This window comes from Daktulosphaira vitifoliae, unplaced genomic scaffold (genome assembly GCF_025091365.1).
Source record: "Daktulosphaira vitifoliae isolate Bord-2020 unplaced genomic scaffold, ASM2509136v1 Scaffold_1, whole genome shotgun sequence".
Taxonomy (NCBI): domain Eukaryota; kingdom Metazoa; phylum Arthropoda; class Insecta; order Hemiptera; family Phylloxeridae; genus Daktulosphaira; species Daktulosphaira vitifoliae.
Window position 1 is genome coordinate 4,730,173 of NW_026099572.1, and position 25,122 is coordinate 4,755,294.

General features: G+C 27.4%; 1 protein-coding gene across 3 annotated transcripts in view; it reads left to right on the forward strand.

The window, feature by feature from the left end:
• Positions 1 to 25,122, forward strand: part of LOC126906032 (A disintegrin and metalloproteinase with thrombospondin motifs 20-like) — a 67,089-nt gene that overhangs the window by 9,336 nt on the left and 32,631 nt on the right. For all 3 annotated transcript variants that reach the window (XM_050686262.1, XM_050686253.1, XM_050686272.1), the window contains exons 2-3: positions 22,363 to 22,524; positions 22,604 to 22,761. In XM_050686262.1, the coding sequence (XP_050542219.1) occupies positions 22,363 to 22,524; positions 22,604 to 22,761 (320 nt within the window). The remainder of the gene's footprint in view (positions 1 to 22,362; positions 22,525 to 22,603; positions 22,762 to 25,122) is intronic.

The following is a 25,122-nucleotide window of genomic DNA, read 5'->3' on the forward strand; positions in this document are numbered from 1 at the left end:
CAGTTTGACCCATTTATATTAAATAGGACATCGTTTGAATACTAAAAATCTCACTCTTTTTTTAATGTGATTAAATTGTTATTTCGATTGTAGGTAAGCGTTATTATATAATAACTGAAATAAAAATTAACCGGTTTTCACATGAGCAAAATGCAATTATTAATAAAAGTTTGTAATATAATAAAATATTTCTCATTGATACTGGTAAATAAATAAAAGTAGTTTTAGAACATTTTTACTGGAAATTATATTTACTTAAATAAAGTATTTTAATTCTTCGGTCTGAATCTTAACAAATAAACTTGCTTTATAAAATAATTTTTAATATTTTAAATAATAATTTCATATTCTGTTACTTTTGAATATTTATATTTTATAATTCAATACGATTTTATAATTCAAAGGCAATAATTACAAAAAAAAATCCAACATTCAAATTACTAATTTATTCATAGGCCTACACAGTATTTTTCTTTAATTAAAAGTTCTAATTATGACTACCCACATTTTTTTACTCACATTTTATATTATAATAAAAAAATATTTACTCTCAATGTCATTTTACATTATAATAAAATAATATATGCGCCAAGTTGACTGTCAAAATTATTGCTTGTGTATTTGACAGCTATGTTATTATCTCACTAAAAGGAATCAGCTCAGCTCTCTATCTTAAGGTTCATTAATATCATTAACATGAGTTAATTATACGGTATATGTCAGTATATTAGAGGAATTTTTGGAAAAAAGCATAACAATAAAGTCTGAAGAAACCCCGTGGTCTTGAAAATACTTATTTTGAATCATTTTTTTTTTATACTTCTTTACTGAAACAATGACGAATTATTAATCCAAAAATCATTGAGTATTATATAGATATTAATGTCTTTTCTAAAATGTGAATCTGGCATTTTATGAATTACATTAATTTAGTACACGTTCACTTTACTGTGGCGCCTACTAAGTGTACGAATGTAAGATAAGTTTCACACAATACAAATTTAACATTAGATTTGTGGATATAATACAATAAAAAACACTGACGAATAGTAATAATCTAGAATATAATCAATTTATGTTGATGTATATTATTTCTTTAAGCAAATTAATGAACTCTTAAAATGCGGTATCGGTTTCATACAAAATTATAATAATTATGTGATTTCATAAATATTACTTTTTCAATGCCACTCAAGCTGTTGCTGTTATAAATCAATCACAGATAGTAAAACTATGTTTATAACTTTGTTTATTGCTTTTGCTAATTTAGTCAAACAGTCTAATGATTTAACTTAAACTAATGAATACATCCAAAATCTAAAAACTTTCTTATATGATAGACACAAGTAAAACAATTGTGACATTTTTTTAGTACCTAATTGAAGCACCAAAAGATGAAGAATATATTATGCATATTTTTTTTAATGAATATAAAAAAGATAGTGTTTATGAAGCTGCAATTTTTTTTACATAGCCAACCTTTTTAAGTGTTTTTTTTTATAAATGTTATATTGACTACTATCGTTATAATTAACTTTATTGCTCAATTTTTCGTAAGAAGTTGTATTTACTTTAATCAAAATTAAAGAAACTCATAAAACTTATTCCTATTTAAATAAATGAACACCAAAAATTAACCCAACCGTTTAAATATGATTTAATAATAAGAAAACACTTATTCAATTTGCTGGGTTTTATTTCCTGTAGTTTAAAATCTTTGGTCACATGCGAAAAATGTATAACTGCACGTCGACCGCCCACGATGTTCAAATTGTATTCAAATCATTGTGCAATCGTTCGTTTTGTTATTCAAATTTCGACCGCTTCTTACCGTATTTACACACAGCTATAGTTATAACGTATTATAAACAATTTTATAATGATTGTACTATTATAAATCATGTGATTTTTTACTAGACTTTTACACACTTGTACACACAAAAAATGAACTAAAACAAAATTTAGCGCAATAATTGATATTTATCATAAATTTTAGTTTGCGTGATAAAGTGTACAACAAAGTATTCATTTAATAATTGTTTTTTTTTTTTTACTAGGATACCCCATAGAAAATTCAACTAAATAAAATTATAAGCACATGTTAACCTTATGTACTTAAGGTACAATTGGATCAGTAGTCCAAATACATGGTTGGTTAAATTAATTGTACGTAGTATGGGTATAAAAAAAATGGCATTATATAAATAGGAAATATAATGTTCATTTTTGCCCTTTAGAGAAACATACCCATAAAAATTAAGGCTCAATATAAATCAACGACTCGTATATTACACAATGAACATTAAACTGGAGACAACTTGAGTATTTTATAGGACAAAAACCGCACTGCAATTATAATATTGTTCAATGAACCAAAGTTATGATTCGGTTTAAGACCGTCTTGATATTATAAAAGTTTAATGCTCGTAAAAATGTGTCTTCAAGCAAAACCACCGATAAGAGCAAAAACTTCCTGGGCGGCACATTTTAAAAAGAAATATACATGTATAATATTTTTCCACCTACAGCGATGTATGTATTTCTCTTGAATCGTCTTATCCATGAGCCCCGGAAATGACGTTGTCTTTTATACTGGTAGAGGCGCTGGACCGAGACAAATCTGCCAGATTAAATAATAAAAATAATAATAAAACTATAATAACAACTAATAGAAAATCTTTACGTGCAATCGAGGAAATAGATTACATCGCGTTAGTAATTTGATCCGAAATTGTATATGTCTTCATTGTAGCAGTTGGGTGAAGAAGATTAATATTTTGAGTATATCAATTGCTGTAGGCGGTAAAATATTAATTGAATTAATCAACAAATAATAACACATGATCAAATTTGTTTTAATTATGCGAGAGAATAATTTTAATTAATTTCTCTTATTTTATGCTCTAACTCATATATAATTATTAACATATACATTTCGTGAATATTTTATTTATACACACACATGATATATCATTAGAACCACATTTACACGGTAGCCCGTTTTTTTTGTCACATGTTAATGTCCGAGTTCTGAACTAAAATAACTTATTAAACTTGTGTATCATATTTTCCTCGACACGAGTGAGCAAAAAACTAGAGGTTATTAATTTCTTTACTAATGCATTGATTAAGCCTACTTATATCACTTAAAGTTGAAAATAATCTTTCTTAATTGGCAATTCGGTAATAATTAATATAACTTCATAAGACGGTTTATTGCAATATTTTTTATGATTCTTACGAGCTTTAAAATAAGATCTTCATCAAGATTTGTGAATGCTTTTTCCGAATCATCAAAATATAAAAACATTTCTCGTCGAATTTACGTTTTATTAAAAATCATATATAATTACTTTTGTTAATCTGATTTTACAGCAATTTTAAATGGTATAGGCATTTCGTTATTAGAATTAGAAGTATTATATCTCAATATAGTATTATAATCACGATTTTCTCTCTGGAGTCACCTTTACATTACAGCAATCGAAATATAGTGAATCCAATGGGTTTGAAAAAATTAACAACACGTGTTAATTCATTTATTTGTCTGCAAGTCTGTTTTAACCCTTTTTTTATCCAAATATTTTCGATTTATCAAATAACTCGGCTGACGAAATCGATAAATTTTTATGTAGTCTCTTGCCCAAAAATAAGTTTCACGTACAGTTTGGCGTATGTCTCTCGAACCGTTCGAATGGTGTCTGATAAATCTTCTGACTATGTCTCTACATGTGGTCTTGCGTAATAAACACAATCTGCGGTTAACTGCCCGAGCGTCACTCTATCGGACCGTCTGTACATTAAGTATAATAGCCCTACGGACATTATGAAATTTCAAAATGTATATTATAGTTTCAGTACGGCCATCAGAGCAAAGATAATATTATTATTGTAACGAAAATGCCGCCGCGCACTTGTAGTAACATTTTACTGCACACGATCAAAATTAGTATTATTTTTAGGCTTCAACGATAATAATGAAACGTGAGGTCTTCGCCCAAAATGATTACGGCATGTCGATTCTTTGTGCTGTTTAAATTCGGCTATTTACTGGATCAAAACAATATTGCACAGAAACTCGGCGTGATGAATGTTTACCACTAGCGATGACAGATTAGTCTGTGAAACGGGGCGCCGCCGTTGCGAAGTGTTTAGTATAAAAAAAGAGATCTTATCGTTGCCGTCGACGTTTCCCACACGGCCGCTAATGTTGTTTTTTATTGGTCGTTCCGATCGCTGTACGTTTAAAGTCGTGCGCGACTTGGTACAATAAACACGTTGTCAACGACGGTACGAGTTTAGAACCAATCGTACCCCGTCTAACATCTCACCTCGTATAGTAAAAGCGAAGGGATTCCGTAAAAATATGAACGGGCTTGCGAGGTTTGTAATTGTAGAGTTATGTTAAAACGAGACCGTGTGTTGTATCTTTTTGGCCACTGTACGCGTACTAATCATTGTGTCGACCTTGAATTTTGGAAACAGTCCCGGTGTGTGTGTATTAAGTATTTGCAACTGCCGGCTGCCGACGACGGGATCATCGATCTCCGAGTCCAGCGGCGTTATGCCAATGAGTTCTGCATCGACCACCGTCGTTGTGAATTGGCTCCATAGTTTTTTTTTCTTCTAAAAATAGTCCATTTAATTGGTTCGCAACCGCCCCATCGTAGTTTTTATATTCTTTCGTTGAACTTATCAATCTCACTGTGTACAATGTCATTACTATAAATACTTGTATGTGTTCATTTACAAGTTTATGTCTATTTAATATACATTTATAATAAAACACTGTAGTTCCAGTAAACTAGGATGGCCAAGTTTATAAATATTTAGATTTATGCGACTTAAAAATCATTTTTACACATCTCTTTCCGTCCAACACGGATATTAAGTTTCCTTGCGCTTGTTTCTCGTTTTGGTCACAGTTGTCAATTAAAGAGAAGCACTATATTTCTGCGAAAAACAACGTTTTTACTACGTTCATGAGAAAATATCCGATTGACAAATCATGTTCAGCGTGTATTCTATCAAGTCCACCGCCGCTAAATTTTTTCTTACTCCAATTGAAGTTGTCACTTCGGTTTGGTTTCGACAAACTCTGCACCGGACTGAACAGCCGAATACTGTCATATGCGTTGCATTGAGTTTTGCTATTACGTACACGGTGTCGTATAATATAATATTACCGAATAGGTATGGCTGCTGACGATTGACAAAAACAAAAGACAAGAGAAGACCACGCGTCTCGAACCGCTGCGTTTTGCCGAAACAGACTTTTCTATTCTTACTACTTATACTGTACGTGCAATTATCGCACTTCTAAATGAAAATTTAAATATCCATGAATATTGATGACTTGGAAAAGGTAACGAACCGTCAACGGACACACGCAGCATTCCTACGTTAAATGGATAATTAGATTACAAAGCATGTGAAGTCTATATGACACTCAGTTAATCCGAAGTGCGTCAGAATTCCCCTCCGAACGGTTTGCGTTTGATTCAAATGGCTTTCAACGTTTAGAAAAAATATGCCGTCAGAATCTCAAAGGGTCGCGTATCAGTGAAACACTATGCCGTTCACTTGCAAACGGCCCATTTTCGCAATCAGCTTTTGATCGATTTATTGCCTTATTCGATCCTCGTGAAAATTCAATTATGTCTTTCATTATTTCTGCGCAATTAATTTGAAATGCTATTGAACTTAAGAGTTACCATTGTGAGTACCAATATGTATTAAACGATTACAAATATCCGACCTGTGACAAGCAATTATTACGGTTTCGTAATTATTATTTATTGTTTAAGTCGGGCACAGCTTATGGCATTGCTACTGTTTATTGACTTGAGAAAGGAAAAATAACCATAAAATTCACTCGAGTTACTCGTTTCTGCGTTAATCAGGGACAATATAATAATCGCACCGCGCCGAGCATTATTATTATTTTTTTTTATTCTATTACAATCCGTAGATGCTGAAAGTGCATGACAGTTTTACCATTTGTGCTGCATACGACGACCTATAAAAGGTTTAAGAATAAACACAACCAATCAGTATAATTCTATGTGTTGTATACATTTGTAATTGATCATTGTTTTGTATACCGACCGATACATGCTTTATGTATTATTATTGTTAATAAGTGTAATTCCAAATCGTCGAGTGACCGCTAACGATAACTCATTATACCTTATGTACACATATGGATCCTAAAACAGATACTTTCACGTTGTCACTGTCATCCACAAACTCCACTCGAGTCTGTTGATGATCGATTGGAATTAATCAACGTAATTATACATTTTAATCGGCTGATAGTCCATATCCGTTTTAAACTTTAAACTGGTACAACCTTGAGGAGACCACGCACTTATTATAAACATAAGAGTGGTGACAGAACAACAAAAGAAAGTTAAAACACTCGTCATTTTTATTTGAAGAATTCAATTACGATACCAGTGGATAAGTAGCACTTGACGGATTAGTCCAAATAAAACAAATTTGTTATTTTACTTTTTTGTCATTACCGTCTAGTGATGAATGTTTTTCAGTATGTATTAAACGCCTCCACGAGTGACTTGGCAAATATACGTCTGTGTACTCCATTTTAATTGTATAATTCAAAATAATAATCAGCTTGTCAAAACACTTGAAGCTATAATATATTTATACAACATTACGCGATGACAAAATATTTTATAATACTTTCAATTAATCCATCAGTCTAAGAATTAGATTATCACATACGTGATCGGTAACAAGAGCATAAGGAACTCTGGTCATTTTGTACAAACGTAAAATGTTTTAAAGTGATAATATCATTTGATTTTGATACAAAATAAACACATTCCTTAGGCAAATAATCAAAATAGTTTACATATGCAAAATTGAAGTGTTTGTGTGTGTGTGTGTTAGACCCACGAGGTTGTCGGCGATGAAACCTACCGTTTGACAAACAATACCGGTCGCTCTCGAGATGGCGTGACCACGAATTTAAAAAAATTGAACTTATGTGATGATATCTCGCAAATAGTTTCGCGGAATACCGTATAATGCATCGCAATCTCATGATTAATCGAGAATATGTCTTACAAATGCGAAATCGCAAATATCTCTCACGAAAACGGTAACGCACATTTTTTTTCACCAGAGATAATACTACACAATAACAAAGCAGATTCCGAATCACGGAGTAGATCTGTTACTTGAAAATCATTGCAGTCGCGTGGTTACCAATAGCAGTTAAGCTTTAATGATTGGAATTATGATTGCACCAAGCACAAAATTGTAAGGAAACAGACACCCTATTTCAGTGATTTGTGTACCAAGTAGAATTCTTATGTAGCCTATTGCAGAATTATGGATGTTGGAAGTCGTAACACGAGCAACTATGAGAATAACATCACGACATTATTCGAAATATACAGTTTATGTGCTTGTTTGGTTTTCCTTGTTCAAGCAATCTATTCTTCTCTTTAACAATATTATTGTGTAGCCTTGTTTACAAGTAACTACTGCAAATAATATATATTCTACTTTATCAAGCGTATTCTGTACACATGCGTTCTCTGTTTTCTCTTTAAGGTCATTTTTTATGTATAGGTAAACAACAGTAGAACAAGAAATATCAGATTTAATAAATGCCAGTGTAAATACTTAACGGCTATTAAACATTTTATTCTAAATCTCCATAATCGTATGATTCCATTCGATAGAGTACATCTATAATGAATAAATTGATTACACGCATATTACTACTTTAATACCTTGGCTTAGGGTTTAGATATTACTTGGTTTTATTGACTAGCTCAAAAATAATAACCCTTTTAATTTATATTGTATGCTTTTACGATGAACTGTTTAAAAAAAATATTATAATTCTATGTTTTTATTGTTATTCCATAATAATCGAGTAAAAAGGAAGATGTGGTTAGATGGTTCACATTTTCCAGTTGATTGTTCTGAAGTTTTGGTTACTCCTTCTCTAGTAGAATTGGTAGTTTTGTTTTATTGGTCCTACAATTAAGGGTTCCATGCTTCACTTGATTTTATCGATAAACTAAAATACGCACGAAATTTTAATAAGGTTTCATAGTTGATCGTTTCTCGTTATCCTTAAAATGTACCTTGTTTTTTTTTTTTTTTTTTTAATAGTTATACAAACATATATTTCAATAGCTTACATTACAGTGAATGAGTCGATAATGAAATGCATTAAGGCATGTTACATTGGAAACTGCTACATTATAATCACTTATAAATTAATTACCTTCAAGGTACATAGAAAGATAAAATCAATGAGGGATTATTTTTCATCTGATAACTATACACTTATAGACATATTTATAAATTCATTTTTATTTTTATTCTATTATTTATTAAACGATATCGCCTACTTTAATAATAATAATGATTTATTATACCATCTCATCCATCAAAATTTTATTTAATTACTTACAATTATATAATACATTAAAAAATGCTCAATCGAATCGTATAAATCAAAACTAATCAGCATATATTTTAAAAGTTAAAAATTGTTTCAAGGCTTGTTATAATTCATTTCATATAATCCTGGCCTATTACTAATTTGAAAATATTCTAGTCGTACGTAATCGTCTAACTTTAATTTTGACAGCTTAACTCGTCTCATCTATAAGTACATAAAACTTTTAACAGTGTTTGGTTGTAGTAAATTAAGTAATTATTCTAGTCATGGAGTGCTTGAATTATTTGCTATCACTACCATAATGAAATAATTAAAAAAATAACGTTTATATTTTGTCAGAATTATACAAATGTTTTAGAAATCTTGAGTATTTGTATTAAAGAGTAAATAATTAAAATTTATCTAGGTAATGTTTGAAAATACGAATTTATATGTTATTAAACATACACTTTATTAGGAGTTCGAACTACAAACTTTCAAATTCTCAAATATGATACCGTTTAATATATATTTTAACAAATCTTTTGGTAGGGTAAAAGATTTGTTTTATGACAACCGACCGACACAGATACTAAAATAAGTTGAAAATGTTTACCTACTAAAAAACCTAAACTAAAGAACCGATGGGTATACACACTTTTCACACCGCATTTTTTAAATGAATGTTCTTTATCGTATGTAATTTATCACCACATTTTGATCGTTTATTTCCAAGTACATTCGTCATAATAAGGTATTGGTGGTATATGTTATCCATACTAAGGGTTAATGAAAAGTGTATTTTATAAAATTATAGGCGTTTTAAATATGAGAAACTTTATTCTTGATTTGTATTCAACGTAACAAGAAATTATTACTTTCTTAAATATCTTAAACAAATAATCTTTTAACCTTGATTATTTTAAAATATTTTATTAATTTATTCATAATAGTAAAGATTCATAGGTACATGTTTGTTTACGTGGTAAATTTAAATTTTAAATAAAAAAACTTGAAAGTAGACTCATTGTTCTTTAACAAAATGTAAAATCTCGAATGTGTCAAATAAATTCTGTTCTAGTTTTGATAGCGGAGAACTTGAATAGAACAAATATGTCAAAATTAATGACCTGTTTGACCAGATGGAATGCGATACGTTTCTTATTTTCTTTTCAATCGCTGATCGGAATTATTGATTATTATAATTACTAAGCTGCATAAATTAGTGAGTTTTCGTTTGAATAGAATGGAACAGATAAACACTCTACTACGGGAACTTATACAGTAACAATACAAACACGTGCAGTTGTTGTTAAATATTTTTCTAAGTTATAGGCACAGTATGTAGTGTAATAAACTTTGAGGTGCAGAGATTAATGATTAAGCAAACGATGTATGCCTAACGAACGGATAAATTTCGATTGATTGTAATTGATATTCTTCCGGTTTATGTCGAATCAGACTGCATGTAGCGGGTGGACCATGATCATGTCAAACACGAACTTCGGAATAGTCGATTGTATACAAAATTGATAGTCAATAGCGGCTCCAGGTATATTAGATGTACAAAATAAATATACATTCATGTATGAGTTTTTAAATGGGCGTGTTTACTATTGTATAGGCCTAACCCTATTTGATTTATCTATATAAAATATATTTATTTTATTACCGGCTAAATTCCACTACGACTGGGTGTTGTTTAGTGAACTCGTGAGAGATCTAGTGGGAAACGTGATATAATTTTTTATACCTTAAAAATATCGTTCATCTCAAATCGCAACATTAAACACCTACAGGCCAAATAAATGCTAAAAGAATCAGGAGTGTCAATAGTATCTAAGTGTTCTAAAAATAATGTTTTCTAAAGTACCATAAAATGATATGACAATAAAAGCACTTATCATACTTGAACCTTGTAAAAATCAGAATTCACTTACTAACCGCTAGAAATTCAATCGTAAATATATTTTTTAATTAAACTCAAGCTGTTATATGATTAATATAAAATGTCTGACCATACAGCTTTTTTAGCAATGCATTGTGCCTACACAATTAAATTGTAAAGAGTATTTTACGATTAAAAACTTGATCAGCTAAGAAGCTGAAAGTCAAAAATCAGTGTAATCGTATACCATACGATTTATTTTATACCTATAAAATAAAAAATTTAAATAATAATAGTAGTCCCACACAAGACACTTGACAATCAATGTACCAAAATGAATGTAAAAGATATTCATTGTTCTTCTGCACGTATTAATTGTCGACAAAAGATATTCAACTTTTATTACATTGTGGGCGATTTCTTATGTAAGATTACTAAAATGACACAGTAAGGCGAGAAAACTTGATTCATAAATAATAATTAATTAAAGATACTGAATAAAAGTTGAGATTTTAATAAAATAAATTAAACGATAAATTAGGTTTTAATTTTTGGAAATAATTTAAGTAACAGGTAAATTTGGCAGTCTTTAGTGTTAACATTTTAATCGAAACCTGTAACGTACAGTGTAATAACTACCACCTTCCATAACTACTGTGTAGATAATTTACATTAGAATTCAAAATGTAAAATATCAATTTTATTAACCTTAATATAAATCATTGTGCAGCGGTAAAACTTAAAAAACCCAGCACAGTGGGATCGCGGCACAGTAACGTAGCATAGTTGGGTCCAGTATAGATGATATTTGACAGTGATAAAAATCACTATCATAAAAAAACGCTTCGATACAAACCTGTAAATAGGGTTTACTGATATATAAATACCTAAGGTATCTATAGAAAAAAAGTTATATTGATTTGATAATTTTTAAAAAAGTTATGGTAGTTTTAAGTAAAATAAAATAAAAAAATGTCGAAAATTAGCGATTTTTAAATTTCTAATTTTTTGGAGATTTCCCCTATTTACGGGGAACAAAGGACATTTTTTCAATTTTTTAGGTAATGTCTTCTACTAGATACGATTTGTGATCTTTTGACGTATCGTTGAAAGAAATCGATTCGATGAGAGCTAAGAAAAAGTGGTAACAGCACACACACACACACAAAATTACACATCTTAGTTAATACATTCTCAGCTTCGCTTTGAAGCTAAAATTATAGAGCCAATATAGCTACATCTTAACTAAATAAAATAATCTAATTTCCCGTTTATATAAACGTTCATTCATAAAACCATTGTACATAATTTACACGACCTTAATGATTAATACTGGCAATGAATTGATTTAGTAAAATGAGGTTAAAGAGAGAGTGAATTCATAGACGATAACGGAACGGTACCTTCCAAATTAATGTATTCTGTGTGACTTACAATAATGATAATTTTAATTTAATCATATAACTTATTACAGTAATTTAATTGATTCAACTGCACCGGAGAACACTATAAATTACGTCAAAGTCGTCAATTATCTATGTTACAGATTCTATAAATTTAATGAAAGATAACATGGGTAAAATAAAACTTATCGACAAAAAAAAAAAAAGTAATAAAATTAAGCGTGGCGACGCTCGATTTTACACGACGCGTCGTGTGTACAATTTTGTAAATGAATACCACTAAAAAATCAATAAAAATATTTTACGACTGTGAGTATACGTAGATATCAGTCGTTTACCCGCATGCATAACAACCTCAGGTATATGAATGAACAATCGTATTGTAAAATCACATGTGCTTAACGGCAGATTTTCATAAAAATTGGGTTTTGGCCAAATAACAGTCGAAAATTTTATTTTGCCTAGGGCATACACGCTAGCTAACTTATTTATACATAGATTTAAAAAAAACCGCCGAGAATAGTTAACAATAAACTTATTTTTTTAAATTTTAGCATACGACATAGGAATATCTATGTAATTAATTGTGACCTTATATTATGAAGATACTATAAAGGTTTTATTGTAAATTTGAGTATGTTTCTACTTTTTAAGACATCTTATTTTAAATATTGTGTTGTTTGAGTGTCAAAAGGTTAACTATTAATCAAGGATAACCTTAAATAAACAGACATAAGCCTTTTGTTAATTAATAAAATATAACAGTATTGTTACAGTTATCTAATATACAATTTTGAGTGGTAATATAAATTAAAAATATATATTATATATTTATAATTAAAAGAAAATAAATCGAAAGACTATCATAATATTGTAATTAAAGCTTTTTTTTTAATTTATACGTTTTCATCTAACGTATAAATAGTATAATACATTAAAACATTGTGTTTAAATATTAGTGTTTTCTATTGTATCAAATGGTGTAAACAATATTTCAGACAATAGGAAGAAATGTTTGGTTTCATAAATCTTAACATCATATTTTAAATAGAAGTATTCTTAATCTTGTAATTTATTTATTTTTGTGAATTAAATAAATAATTGAATTTGACCAAGCGCAACATAATTATATTATTGAGTTAATTCACTTAGATTATAGACATGTGCGAAATAAACGAATAGTAGTAAGTAAATTAGTCTTCACGAGATCTATTTTCCAACCAACTTAATTGTAGAACTGTTCACATTTCATTACAAATATATTTTTTAGAAATAGAGTATAATGTATACTATATGTATAACTTTTTACGTTATAACATAAAAACATTGCAAAACTACAAAAAATCGTCTGATACAACATGTGGGGGACCGTATGGTTTTTCGAGATCAGTCATCAATTATATTTTCAACAAGAAATTCATACATTTAAAACAGGACGTTGCATTATGCAAATGCCAAGTGGTTTTCGGTTCTGTATAGTTTACAATTATCTATTTTTATTGGTTCCCGTCATCATCAAGTGTTTAGTATTGTTTTTGCAATCATAGAAAACACTTTATTTTATATTTATAGTTCAAAATATCTTTCTAGGTTAACATGACAAGTCCCAGTATAGTGTCTTAGTAGCCACTCTTAAAATGTGGTGCAGTAACTAAATCCTAGACCTAGAGATTACTTAATGTTGGACAAATGTACATATTTTCTTAATTTTAGTCTTTTTATTTTAGACAAACGTATCTTATAATATTTACATTATACCGAAAATAATCAGCCTTCATAGTACAATTTTTTATGTTTCTGAACTAAACGAACAATCCATTATTAAACAAAACTATGTTTTTCATATGTATATAATATATGGTAGCTAGTTTTATTCAATGAGACAATTTTATAGTTTAACAAGTTGGCGCAGCTGTTCATCGTATTCGATTGTTTCCAATCGGTGGTTGTGGTAGAAGTCTGTAAGTACAGTGAACTTACTACAGTGTTAAAGAGCCTAAATAACTCTTGACGTTGACACAATAGAAGTTTAACATGATAAACGTTATTCCTAAATACTCCGATGACGGATTTTCAATTTCTGATTTTTTTTCAGTGTCAGCTTATGAAATATTGTTTTCATAGCAGTCAAACCTCAAAACCGTCTGTTTTAATTTTTGACATGGACTTTTCTCGCACCACAGCTGTTGTAAAAATAGAAATGTAAAAAAACTATCGCTACACACCTGCGTTGAAAGTATTCATTTGATTTTTAAACCACATTGGTGTACAGTGCTTATAATAAGTGATAATCTAACTCAATCTAAATGTAAGAATAACCTTAACAAAATAAGTTGTTAAGCATTTTAATCAAATAAGAATTTAAGATTGACGATCGTAGACTCTTGTTGGGTTCTTTGCATAGCTGCAGGGTTAACGTACTGTCTTGAAAACAATTATATATGAGAACCAATTACCTAAGAGCAGACAAAATTCATTTAAAACAGGAAATTTAAACCGAATATTTACATTTAAATCGAGTTTATGTGTGTAAAATAGTGGTGAATGAATTCTGGAGTGGCAGATAATCATGTCATCAAACAATAAAGTGTTTTTGGTTAACAATGAATTGAAAGCCACGTGGTCGATACTGTTATCACTTGTGTAATTAGATTAAAATGCTATTCGCCTTCTATTACTAATTCAATTATTTTATATTTTCTAAAGAGAGTTTTTGGCCATCATATTTGCAGGGATTGTTGAATTTTTTTTTACTGAATTTTATCATGGTGGCCTGATTATATTATTAATTGATCTTCAATAATATTAAATACATTGAAATATATAATTATAGTGAATGATTACACACCTTATAATAATTACTAAATTATTTCATTAGTAAGTGTAAAATTTTTAAACTCATTTTTAATAGAAAACAATGATTTTAAATCATGAATGTTTTAAAATACTGCTATTTTCTTACATAGTGCTATACAAAATAATATAACCAGATTAAAATTTGTGACATTAGATTGTCATAATGTTGACAGTCTTTTTTATTACACGATCAAAGAGAATCTGCAAATAGGATATCGCTGATTTCAATTGTCTCGGATGTAGTCAAATGGCAGGTGAACGCCCCTGGCAAGTCATTATATATGCTGTGCATTCTCTTCAACCTTGAAGAAAGAATAAATTTTGTTCAATAATTTGTATTAAAATTTCTAAGATAGTGTAACCATATGCTATACTTAAGAACCGACTGTAAAATTATTTAATAATTTAATGGTTTAGTTTACGCTTATTTATGAGAAATATATACTAAAAAACAAAGTATCCAAGATCAACAAATCGATTTCTTAAATTTTATTTTTGAGTTACATTTATAAAATTAACAATGTTAAATAATTTTGCACGTAATGCGATATTTTAAAAAGAACTGTATTCAATTACTAAAAGGTATTACAAAAAATGTTATTTAAAACATATGAATGCAAAAATTCAACATTTTTTGTGGATTTTTTAAAATTTTATATTTTTTATCCAGAATGAAGCATGGTATGAATTAATAGTAAAACATATTTATTCAATTAATTCTTATAATACACGAGTAAATAAATAATAATTAACTTTAATTAATGTTATAGAGTTGATAAAGTTGATCATAATTAATTTATTGACAAAATGTTGCTAACCAAATGTCTAAAATGCAGAACCTTTTTGTCTCCATAATTTTAAGTTATAAGTAATCATACCAATTAATAATATGTCGACTCAAACAAAAATATTACACAAGTTGATCAGTCGTTTTCATTGTATTTTCTTAATCGTTATTTTTATTTCAAAATTTTAAACTAAAGATTGTTTTTGGATAATAGAATACGTATGTTCTGATACGAAAGTTTCACGGCGAACCAAACCGTTTATTGTTTGATGTACATTGATATTACGTTATCATAATGTGCTACATTATATCATCATGTAAAACCAAATATGCTTTGATTTGTGTATACATAAAATTCTCTATAAATCAAGACGTTTTCGATGTCAAAGTAAACAGTTGTTTGGGAATAGGATCCTAAACAAACAATCGTTAATAGGACTATTTCTCGTTTAGTTGGTGTACATTTAGCCAGTGCTCTTGCAGAACCTAACAAACGTTTTTGTTTACCCAAACGCGTTTGAGGTTAATGCATTGTCGCGCTTTCCGATTATGACCAACAGAAGCCTGTTGTATTAGTCGATTAAAACACAATACTTTCTACAGTCAATACTAATTGACGAAAATTCAAATATGTGTAACTTCTGGGATCTTTTGGGATTTCGAAATGGAAAAAAGTTCTATCATAATTTATTATTTCAACATTATAAAAAATTTAATGTGACTGATATTTCTGACGAGACTTTTATTAGTGGTTCAGTTTTTATTGGACAGTCTCCGATTGAGGTGGATATTTGCAGTCTGTTGTACAGGCCTAAACTATTATAACGTGTTACACATGTATATTACATAAAAATGATGCTCGTTTATTGTACTAAGTCTGCAGCTTCAAGGTAATGCTAATGTCATCTATCTAAAGGCATATTTGGTCTTTGAAATATATCTAAGAAATATTAATCCGAACAAATAATAATTATACTATTAAAATCTATTAAACATTCTATTATTTTTATTTAAAAAGTGCTTTTTAATTTAGTGTTGCTTAATTAAATTTTTAATATTTATGAAAGAACTATAATTTACATTTTATTATTCGTGAGATTGATTATTTTGTTGAAGGATTATTCAACCAATTATATAAATAATCTAATTATAAATTTTAAAAATTATGTATATTTTACTCGTATCTGATATAAATATTATTGAACTTTTTTTCAGAATAAAATTTAGGAAATCATTTGTAGATTTCTTTGTAAATTTAAAGCAACATAAGTAATATATTTGTATGTCGACTGACCTGTATGTTTATAACTTAATGTTACGTACATGAGTGTTAAGCGACTTGTAAACATTTTTTAGTTTGTTATCGTCCTACTAAAGTACCTTATTTAATTTTAAGGAAACGTGTTTCTCGATGGTCTTAGTCAATCTTATAAACTTACTTTACAGTAATAAATAGTAAAACGTAGATTATTTTGAGCAAACTTATCAATTATTTTTATTAGAAATAATAATTATTTTAAACTTAATTGTATAATGAGAAATTATAGGAGATTATTTTTATTTTTTTATGAAATCAATTAAAATTTCATTATTTAAACTATCATTTATTATATTATTGTAAAAATACTTTATAGTAATTTATTTACTATGTCACTATGTCAAGACTTTGGCAATTCATTTTTAAAATCAAGTAGTAATTATTATTGACCTCATTTCAAACAACAAGTCTACACAGATAATATTTTTGTATTATGTTATTTTTCAATTACTCAATAAAATATTAATTGCTAATGGTTATAATGCGTTCGGAAAGAATCCACACAACTCTAGGCATTTTTTACTATTTGCGAAATTTAATGCTAACGATCCGGTACACAAAAAGAATGCAATGTTACAACCACCGGGTGTATTTGTTTTTTAACATAACTGTTTTATGCTATATAGTCTTTTAACGTAATGTTAAGAATATTATTGTTTTGATTTTAAATACAATACTTTTCATTAATAATGAAGAAATCGTAAAAAATTTACAAAACCGCCCTAATAACATACAAATTATATTCATGATTATTTTAAAAAATGCTGTTCTTAGGACTGTTAAGACTTTGGTGTAAACTTAAGTTAATTTTAGTTTTATTGGTATGTTTATCGTACCTTATGTTTTTCTTGATATTATTTTAATAGAACTATATAATGGCTCACAAAATTTCAACTGAAACGATAGTTAATATTCTTGAAGTTGTTCAATTACTTTTATAGAGTTTATTACTCTATCCTTTTCCTTGTATATGTTTCAATAACCATCGTGTCCATAAGCTTAGGGCATTAACTATATGTTGAGTTAGTCTACGTCGCGTCCGTTAATTGCTGTAAAACACACGCACCAGAGCTCGTTACTTTGACCTAAATAAAAAAAGTATTAAAATTAGATATTTAGAAGTTGGGGCCATGTTGTACTATTGTAAATAATAAAGTTGTACTGTACTATATATTCTAATGGTAACACACAAATATCAATAAACTGTGATAGTCCAGATACAGACAGCGCGTGTAAACTTCCATAGCACTAAATAAAACACATACTCAGTTTACCTAATTGTTAAAATTGTATGCTAAACAATAAAAAATTGAATTTATATAATAATCCAATGATGTTTTTCACAGTTCAACAAAAGTTCTTCATCTACAATTTTACTTTTAAAATGAGTATCTGGTATTGTTCTGTGGGATCCTATTGATATTTATCTTTAAAGAGACTTCTAAGTAATTGATGTCATATGGTTGAATATTTCTGGTTTTAAATATTCTAATGTATTGATCATAATAAATAATAACACTTAGATGATCTATTTGAATTAATGATACTTGGCCAATAGAAATTATTTAAAAAATCGCTGTTTTATGTATAATACTAAATATTGTAATCTAATAATTTTTGTTGCTAATTAATACCTGCAAAAATACATGTCCATATAATCTAGTTTAACACGAACTAATTTTCTTAAATAAATTATAGAAGATTGATTCTATAATAATAAAATCTAGTTTTATTATTTATTAATTCATAAAAGTGTTCAAATACATCAGTTTGTTATAGTTCCAATCTGATCAAATCAAGACAAGATTTGATTTTTTACATTGATTAAATAATTAAGTGAGACATTGAAAGCTTAAATTTGAAATATTAACAAATACTTATATTTAACGTGTAGAATTACATAATAATTCGTCAGACTTGGATAAAATGTTCGTTAAATTTATTGACTATACAATGTATTTACAATACGTACACTTTTATTTTAAATTGCTAGTTTGTTTTTTACAATAATATTATTTTAAAACAATAAATTTTTTTTGCAACCACGTGCCTTATTTTAATAAGAGAAATGCATAAAAAATATACTGTAATCGACGTCTTGGATATTAGGCAGTTGCATTAATTAAATATATTGCATATTATTCACAAGGTGGAACAGGTCAGTAGACAAAACTGCAATGTTGATGAAGATATTCACACAATAGGCACTAATAAACTTTCCATTTTTACATCTCATACTAATGTATGGTGCATTGCCCTATCCTTTTTAGCGTGCTTAATTTTCTAGACGATATTTAGTAGTTAATATGCTATTTAATGAAGTTCATTGACATCGCGAAATTTACAAAATATATACCTACGTAACATATACAAAATAGAGAACTGCTGGAGATATTAATTTATGATTATAAAAAAATGTATAAAAATATAATTTTTATAATGAAAATATTATGTGTGATGGTACTTTTAATAGCTGAAATCTACTGATATAATTGAATAAAAACACTTAAGTACTTTAATAATCACGGCAATATTTTTAAAGAAAAACCTAATATAACTTTAAAATAAAACTTGAAGACTGTAAAAGTATAAGGGTTTTTTAAACAGCATTAGCATTAATTCAGTTAACTCGCTATAAAATTAGGAGATATAAATAACTATGTTAGGTATCATAATAATTATATTTTTACTGTAAGTAGGTTTGAAAATATTTTTTAATGTTAAGGTTACTATTTGATTTGTTAAGACTTTTTTACTTTATCAAGTTATTTTACTGATAGAGATAACTAATGGTGCTACATAGCAATAGCTGTTAAACTTAAAAATACACATTTTAATACTGGAAAATAATTCAGCAGATTTTTTGTATGTATTTTGAATCTTGGTTGTAAAATTGTTTGAAATGAAAATATGCTGTTAAATAATCATAAATATAAATTGGCTTTAGTCAATTTATTAATCTTATCAATTTGATAATATCAGTGCAGGTGCAAGAGCGAGGTACGTTGAATACATGTCCTGAGCTTAGAATTTCGCGAGACCTTAAACATTTTAATTCAAATTAACAAAAAACAAAATAAATATTATTTTTATTTTATGCGATTATTTGTTGTTATATTACCGAAAAAAACTTTAAAAACTCTAATTTTATAGTGTTATATTTCTAATGTTATAATGTTATAACTCTAAAACACTCACAAATAGTTAGTAAAACTAGGGAGTTTTATATTGTTATCTAAGATGCCTATAAAAAAATTATGTTGATTTGTTAATTTTCTAAAAATTTATGGCAGTATATAAGTTTTAAAAACTATTAAAAATGACTGATTTTTAAAATTGTAATTTTTTTTAAGATTTCCCCTCCCCCCTTAAGGGGAATGAGGGAACTTTTTCAATTTTTGATGGTAAAGTCTATGACTAGAGACAATTTGTGATATTTTGACATATCGACGCTTTAAAAACGATTTTACTTAAAATTTTATTTAAAACTTTCTACTATGGGAACTATGGGACACATACATTTTGACTATGCAAGGTAAAAACTTAGGTAACCCATAAATCCTTTATGAGTGATATAAATAATTTATGAATGGCATTACCATGTAACACATAAGCTTTATTTGTAGTACATTAAGTCATGTTTATGCAAACGGGTATTAGCCCTTAGCCAGTAAAATAAATAGGGGAATGCGGCTGTATTAGGGTCCTTAAATCTAAGGTTTTTTCCATCTTTACAGGATCAAGATTATTTTTTACACTTAAACCACTTCATTTTGCTAATTTTTTCCATAATTTTGGTTAAAAAGTTTTTATCAATCAGTAATATTATTTTAATAAATCATTATCTAATACGTAAAGTAGTTAAATATTTATGGTAGAGAATGGCCTAGTTGCGTTTGGCTCCTAGGCTATTCTCCAATATTTTTTTAATATTATGGACTTTCATTTTTGAACTTCCTAGGGCCGGCGTTAGATAATGTGATGCGGTTTCTGTATTGTATTTTATAATAAATTTTTCATTAAGGTGACAGGGTAAACTAATGACGTAATTATCATTAGTTAAATAAAAATGAAGGTAAACAAAATCATTCATTAAGGGAGCATTACAATAAAATTCTCTATTTAACTGTTTAGTAAGTAATAATTAGTTTTTTAATCTTAGAAAACAATCAATTTTCCATGGAGGATGTACAATATTTAAAAATTATTAAACAAATATCTAACAGTAAAGAGTATTTTTTTACTGTTACGAATAAATTTATGAAATATTCTATTTCTTAACTTATAATGTGTCATTAAACTTTAACAATAGACCTATGCTCTTCACTATTTTTTATTCGTTTCATTGATAATGCAAAGAATTTGCGTTGATGTTCCGCGTTCCTGGCATAATATTTAATGTCAAAAAATAAAAAATAAACTTGTGGCAATAGAAAAACGATCATTACGACAATGTTCTTTGTGTGAAAATTCCCCGTAGTAGCTTTAACAGGAAGAATTTGTTCTTGTACTGTGTACAAACACGTGACCATAACCCTGGACAATGTCCAAAAGTGACATTCATCACATAAAATATTGTTTCCTCGCGTTGTCTAACAACGCATAAGATAAGATATTTAACAATTATTTAACTAATGCAACTCGATTATGTAAGTGCATATACACGATGTCATTGTCCTGAAGTTATTTTCTCTGGCCTTGGCAATGAAAAGAAGCTCACCTGTAGAATACGCATAAATAGTTGCGAAATTAGGACAACCTATACACGAAGCCGGCCAGGAAGTCACGGTGAACAAAACGATTTCTTTATATTTTTTATAACTATCTCTATGTATGTTTTTGTTCACATGTGTTGTTCATGCATGTATACTTATATCTTTGGTTTTTTATTATTATCAACAAGGAGACTACGGTATTGCTTTGTATCATCTGACCTGACTCAGGCGTTTTAATATAATAACCACCCACCTTCAACTACTTCTACTATTAAAATGATCTATTATTTTTCCTTAATCATTCGATAACCATAAAACGATTAAAATTTGAATTAACATAGAGAAGTGATTTGAATTTAACTTGATATTTATTTAAAGGACTCTCTGAGATCAATTTAATGTATGAGTATACACCAACACACCTCACTATTATCACGAATATCATCTACTCCATTTGTCCATTTACATTGCAGTTTTTCTAAAATATTACATCTTCTAAACCGTTTATTAGACATAGTTTACAAACGAAAAATCACACAAATTAAACTAAATTTAATTTTGAAAAAAATCATTTAGTACAAATAGATTCAATACAAATAAATAAGAATTTTTATATTCTATTTGTCAACCTTATTAAAAATAAATAATATAAATATATAAGATATGCTATATATTTTACTAAAATAATATTTAAATTTACTCCAACAATACACTAAAAATGAATGAAGGTATTTGCATTAGCAATATGAAGTGTATACACCAATTATACTATTAATACTAAAAAATAGATCATATACAAATTAAAGTTAATCAATGCAAGTTAACTAAAAATATGTATAAAATATCTATCCTTTTTTAGGAAATTCTGGGTTAAATGTAACATAAATTCTTTATAATTATCAAACATACAAACTCTATATAAAAAATTGGAATAATTTTAGAAATTTATCATTTTATAATTTTTCAGATGAAACTCAGGCAATAGAAATGGTTCCAGAGCAAATGAAAAAAAAACTGTCATTTAATGATTATCATGATAGCAGTAAATTTGACAAAGAGTTTGTCAAGCCAGTCAAGTTTATTCCTAAGTCATTACATTCTCACGATATTCTTTACGGTGGAGATAAAGGTGCATATTAGAATTTAATTATTGATAATTTCTTACCAGTATAACTAAAAGTTATATTGAAAATTTTTTACTATATTAGTTGACCAAGAAAAGTTAACAAAACACCATTCGGGTCAATTTCGAAACAAAACGGCATTTATATGGGACCCTCATCCTGAATACGAATTTAAAGCGTTTGGGAAGACATTTCATTTGATTCTTGTTCATGATTCTATGTTTGTTTCTCCAGGAATTAAAGTAAGCTATTAAAAAAATTGAAATCATATCTAGTTTAAAAATGGTTGGAAAATGGTTTAAATAGTAATTAGGTATTATTTCTACTTTATTAACCCAAAATTACCAAATAGTGACGACTACTATGCTATGGAAATGAAGCTAACATATTTTAAGTTGGATTTCAAACGTAACTTTTATTTTAATTTAAATCATATAATTTTTTTTTTGAGGTTAGGTTCACTCTATTTATTTTAAGCTCGGTTCGATATTCTAAATAAGAATTTGTACATATTACCAAATAGAAGGTTTTTTTATAGATAATAATAACACACTATTATTAAACAAATATTTAATAAAACTCCTATAAATTAAGATATATATTTATATTATACATAAATATAAATTAGTGATTTATAACAATAACAAACACTAAAATCTAATATTGTAATAATTTAATTTATAATATTTATTTAACCCTTTGTATACTATAAAATACCTTTTATTTACTTTTTATATTTTTGAAAAAAGTCTTTCTCATATGATAATGATCTAATTGGAAAATGACTGATTGATAACAAATTTTAAATAGTACTTTGTAAATTATTAACATTTTAAAATATGGAGTAAAAAAGAGCATATCAGTGTAATGTGTAATGATAAAAAAAACATAACTCACACCTCACCTCCACTCTTTTAAATAAGGATTACTTCCGAAATATTGGTCAAAAAATTATTATAAATCATTTTCATTATCAATCATTTAGTCATTTTCTTCATTAGACAAGTATTTATTTTACAAGCTAGTTTTACATTTAATAAGTTAATTAAATATGTATGTTGCCTTTAAAAAAATAAAGTTGATACGTTTATAAAGCATAAGGGATGAATTAAAGAAATACTCAATTACAATTTAAAAAATCGGTCATTTTTAATATTTTTTAAACCTTTTTTCTTTTCTTATAACTACACACTTATAGATTTAATTTCTTAATCGAAAATATCTATTTTAATTTTAAACTTATTTAATATTAAATAGATTTTTTTATTTAAATACCTTATAAGGGGAATACACTGATTTTTATAAAAATTTATTAATTTCAACTTAATTTGAATATAAAGTTAAACTCTTTTTGAATATTTTGCCTTTCCTGAGGTTAGTAAAACGACTTTGAATTTTTGAAGTAGCGTAAAGTGACTTTTTTATACACCGTCAAATTAGATATACGGTTGCTGCATCGTTAAGACTTATGTCTTTCACGCACAAGATGAAGGTTCGACCCTGCGCCACGAGTTTACTTTTATTGCATTCTTTTCATTATTATTTTTAAGGTGAAAAAAAATTCAAATTGATTTTCATTTCATTTAGATTGAACAACTTCAATGAATATCACTCATTTCTAATGTTTTTAAAGTATTTATTGTCTAATTAGGTTTAATATAATAATAGGTTTTAACTACAAAATTAAATAAATTTACTTTGTTTTTTTAGTAATTTCTTGACTATGGTATACACCCATTTGTAATATTTTAAATTTTTAATAATATGTTACTGTATAAATAATTTCTAAAAATATGATTTTTGGTTTTATCTTATTTTATAATGGATATTTACAATTATAATCAATTTTTATAGTACGCTCAATGGTGTAGATATTTTTAACAACATTTTGATTGGTTTTTTTAAATTAATTAATTAAATAATTAATAATAAATAATTAAATAATTAAAGTTAATTAAGTTCTGAATATATCAATTTTGAATCTTTTTTAACACCAAGAGTTAGATAGATTACTATGATTTCTATTACAATTATGTATTGTGATAAAAATGCAGAAAAAATAGCGATTTTAACAAAATATTGAATTTTCACTATAAATTTACTGTAAATAGTATTTATAAAATTTCCTGATTACATAGTAATCTTAGCAGTAAATTTTTTTTATTTAATGATGTCAATTTCAAACTTGTAAGTCGAGCTATTTATTATAAACTTTTATAAAAAAAAAAACTTTAAAGGATCAAAAAAATAGATTAAAAATTAAAAATATTGAAAATTAAATTCAATAATAGTTAGAAAATGATATTTTTTTTGTTTTAATTATTCTTTTTTTATGTAAATACTCGTTTTTTCTTATTAGTAATAATATAAAAATGAGGCGATAGAAAAAATCTAGTTGCAAATTTAAAAATTGTGAAAAATGGTTTTAGAAAAGTATATTCTGGTTTTTGACAAAAATTCCTTATAGACCAGTGTGCTTATACATAATTTATCTTTGAAAAGTATTACATCAAGCCCTTTAATTTTTACTTATGTTTGTTATAGAAGTAACGAAATATACTATTAATTATTATTTTTTATAATTTCTCCGTATAAGTTACAAT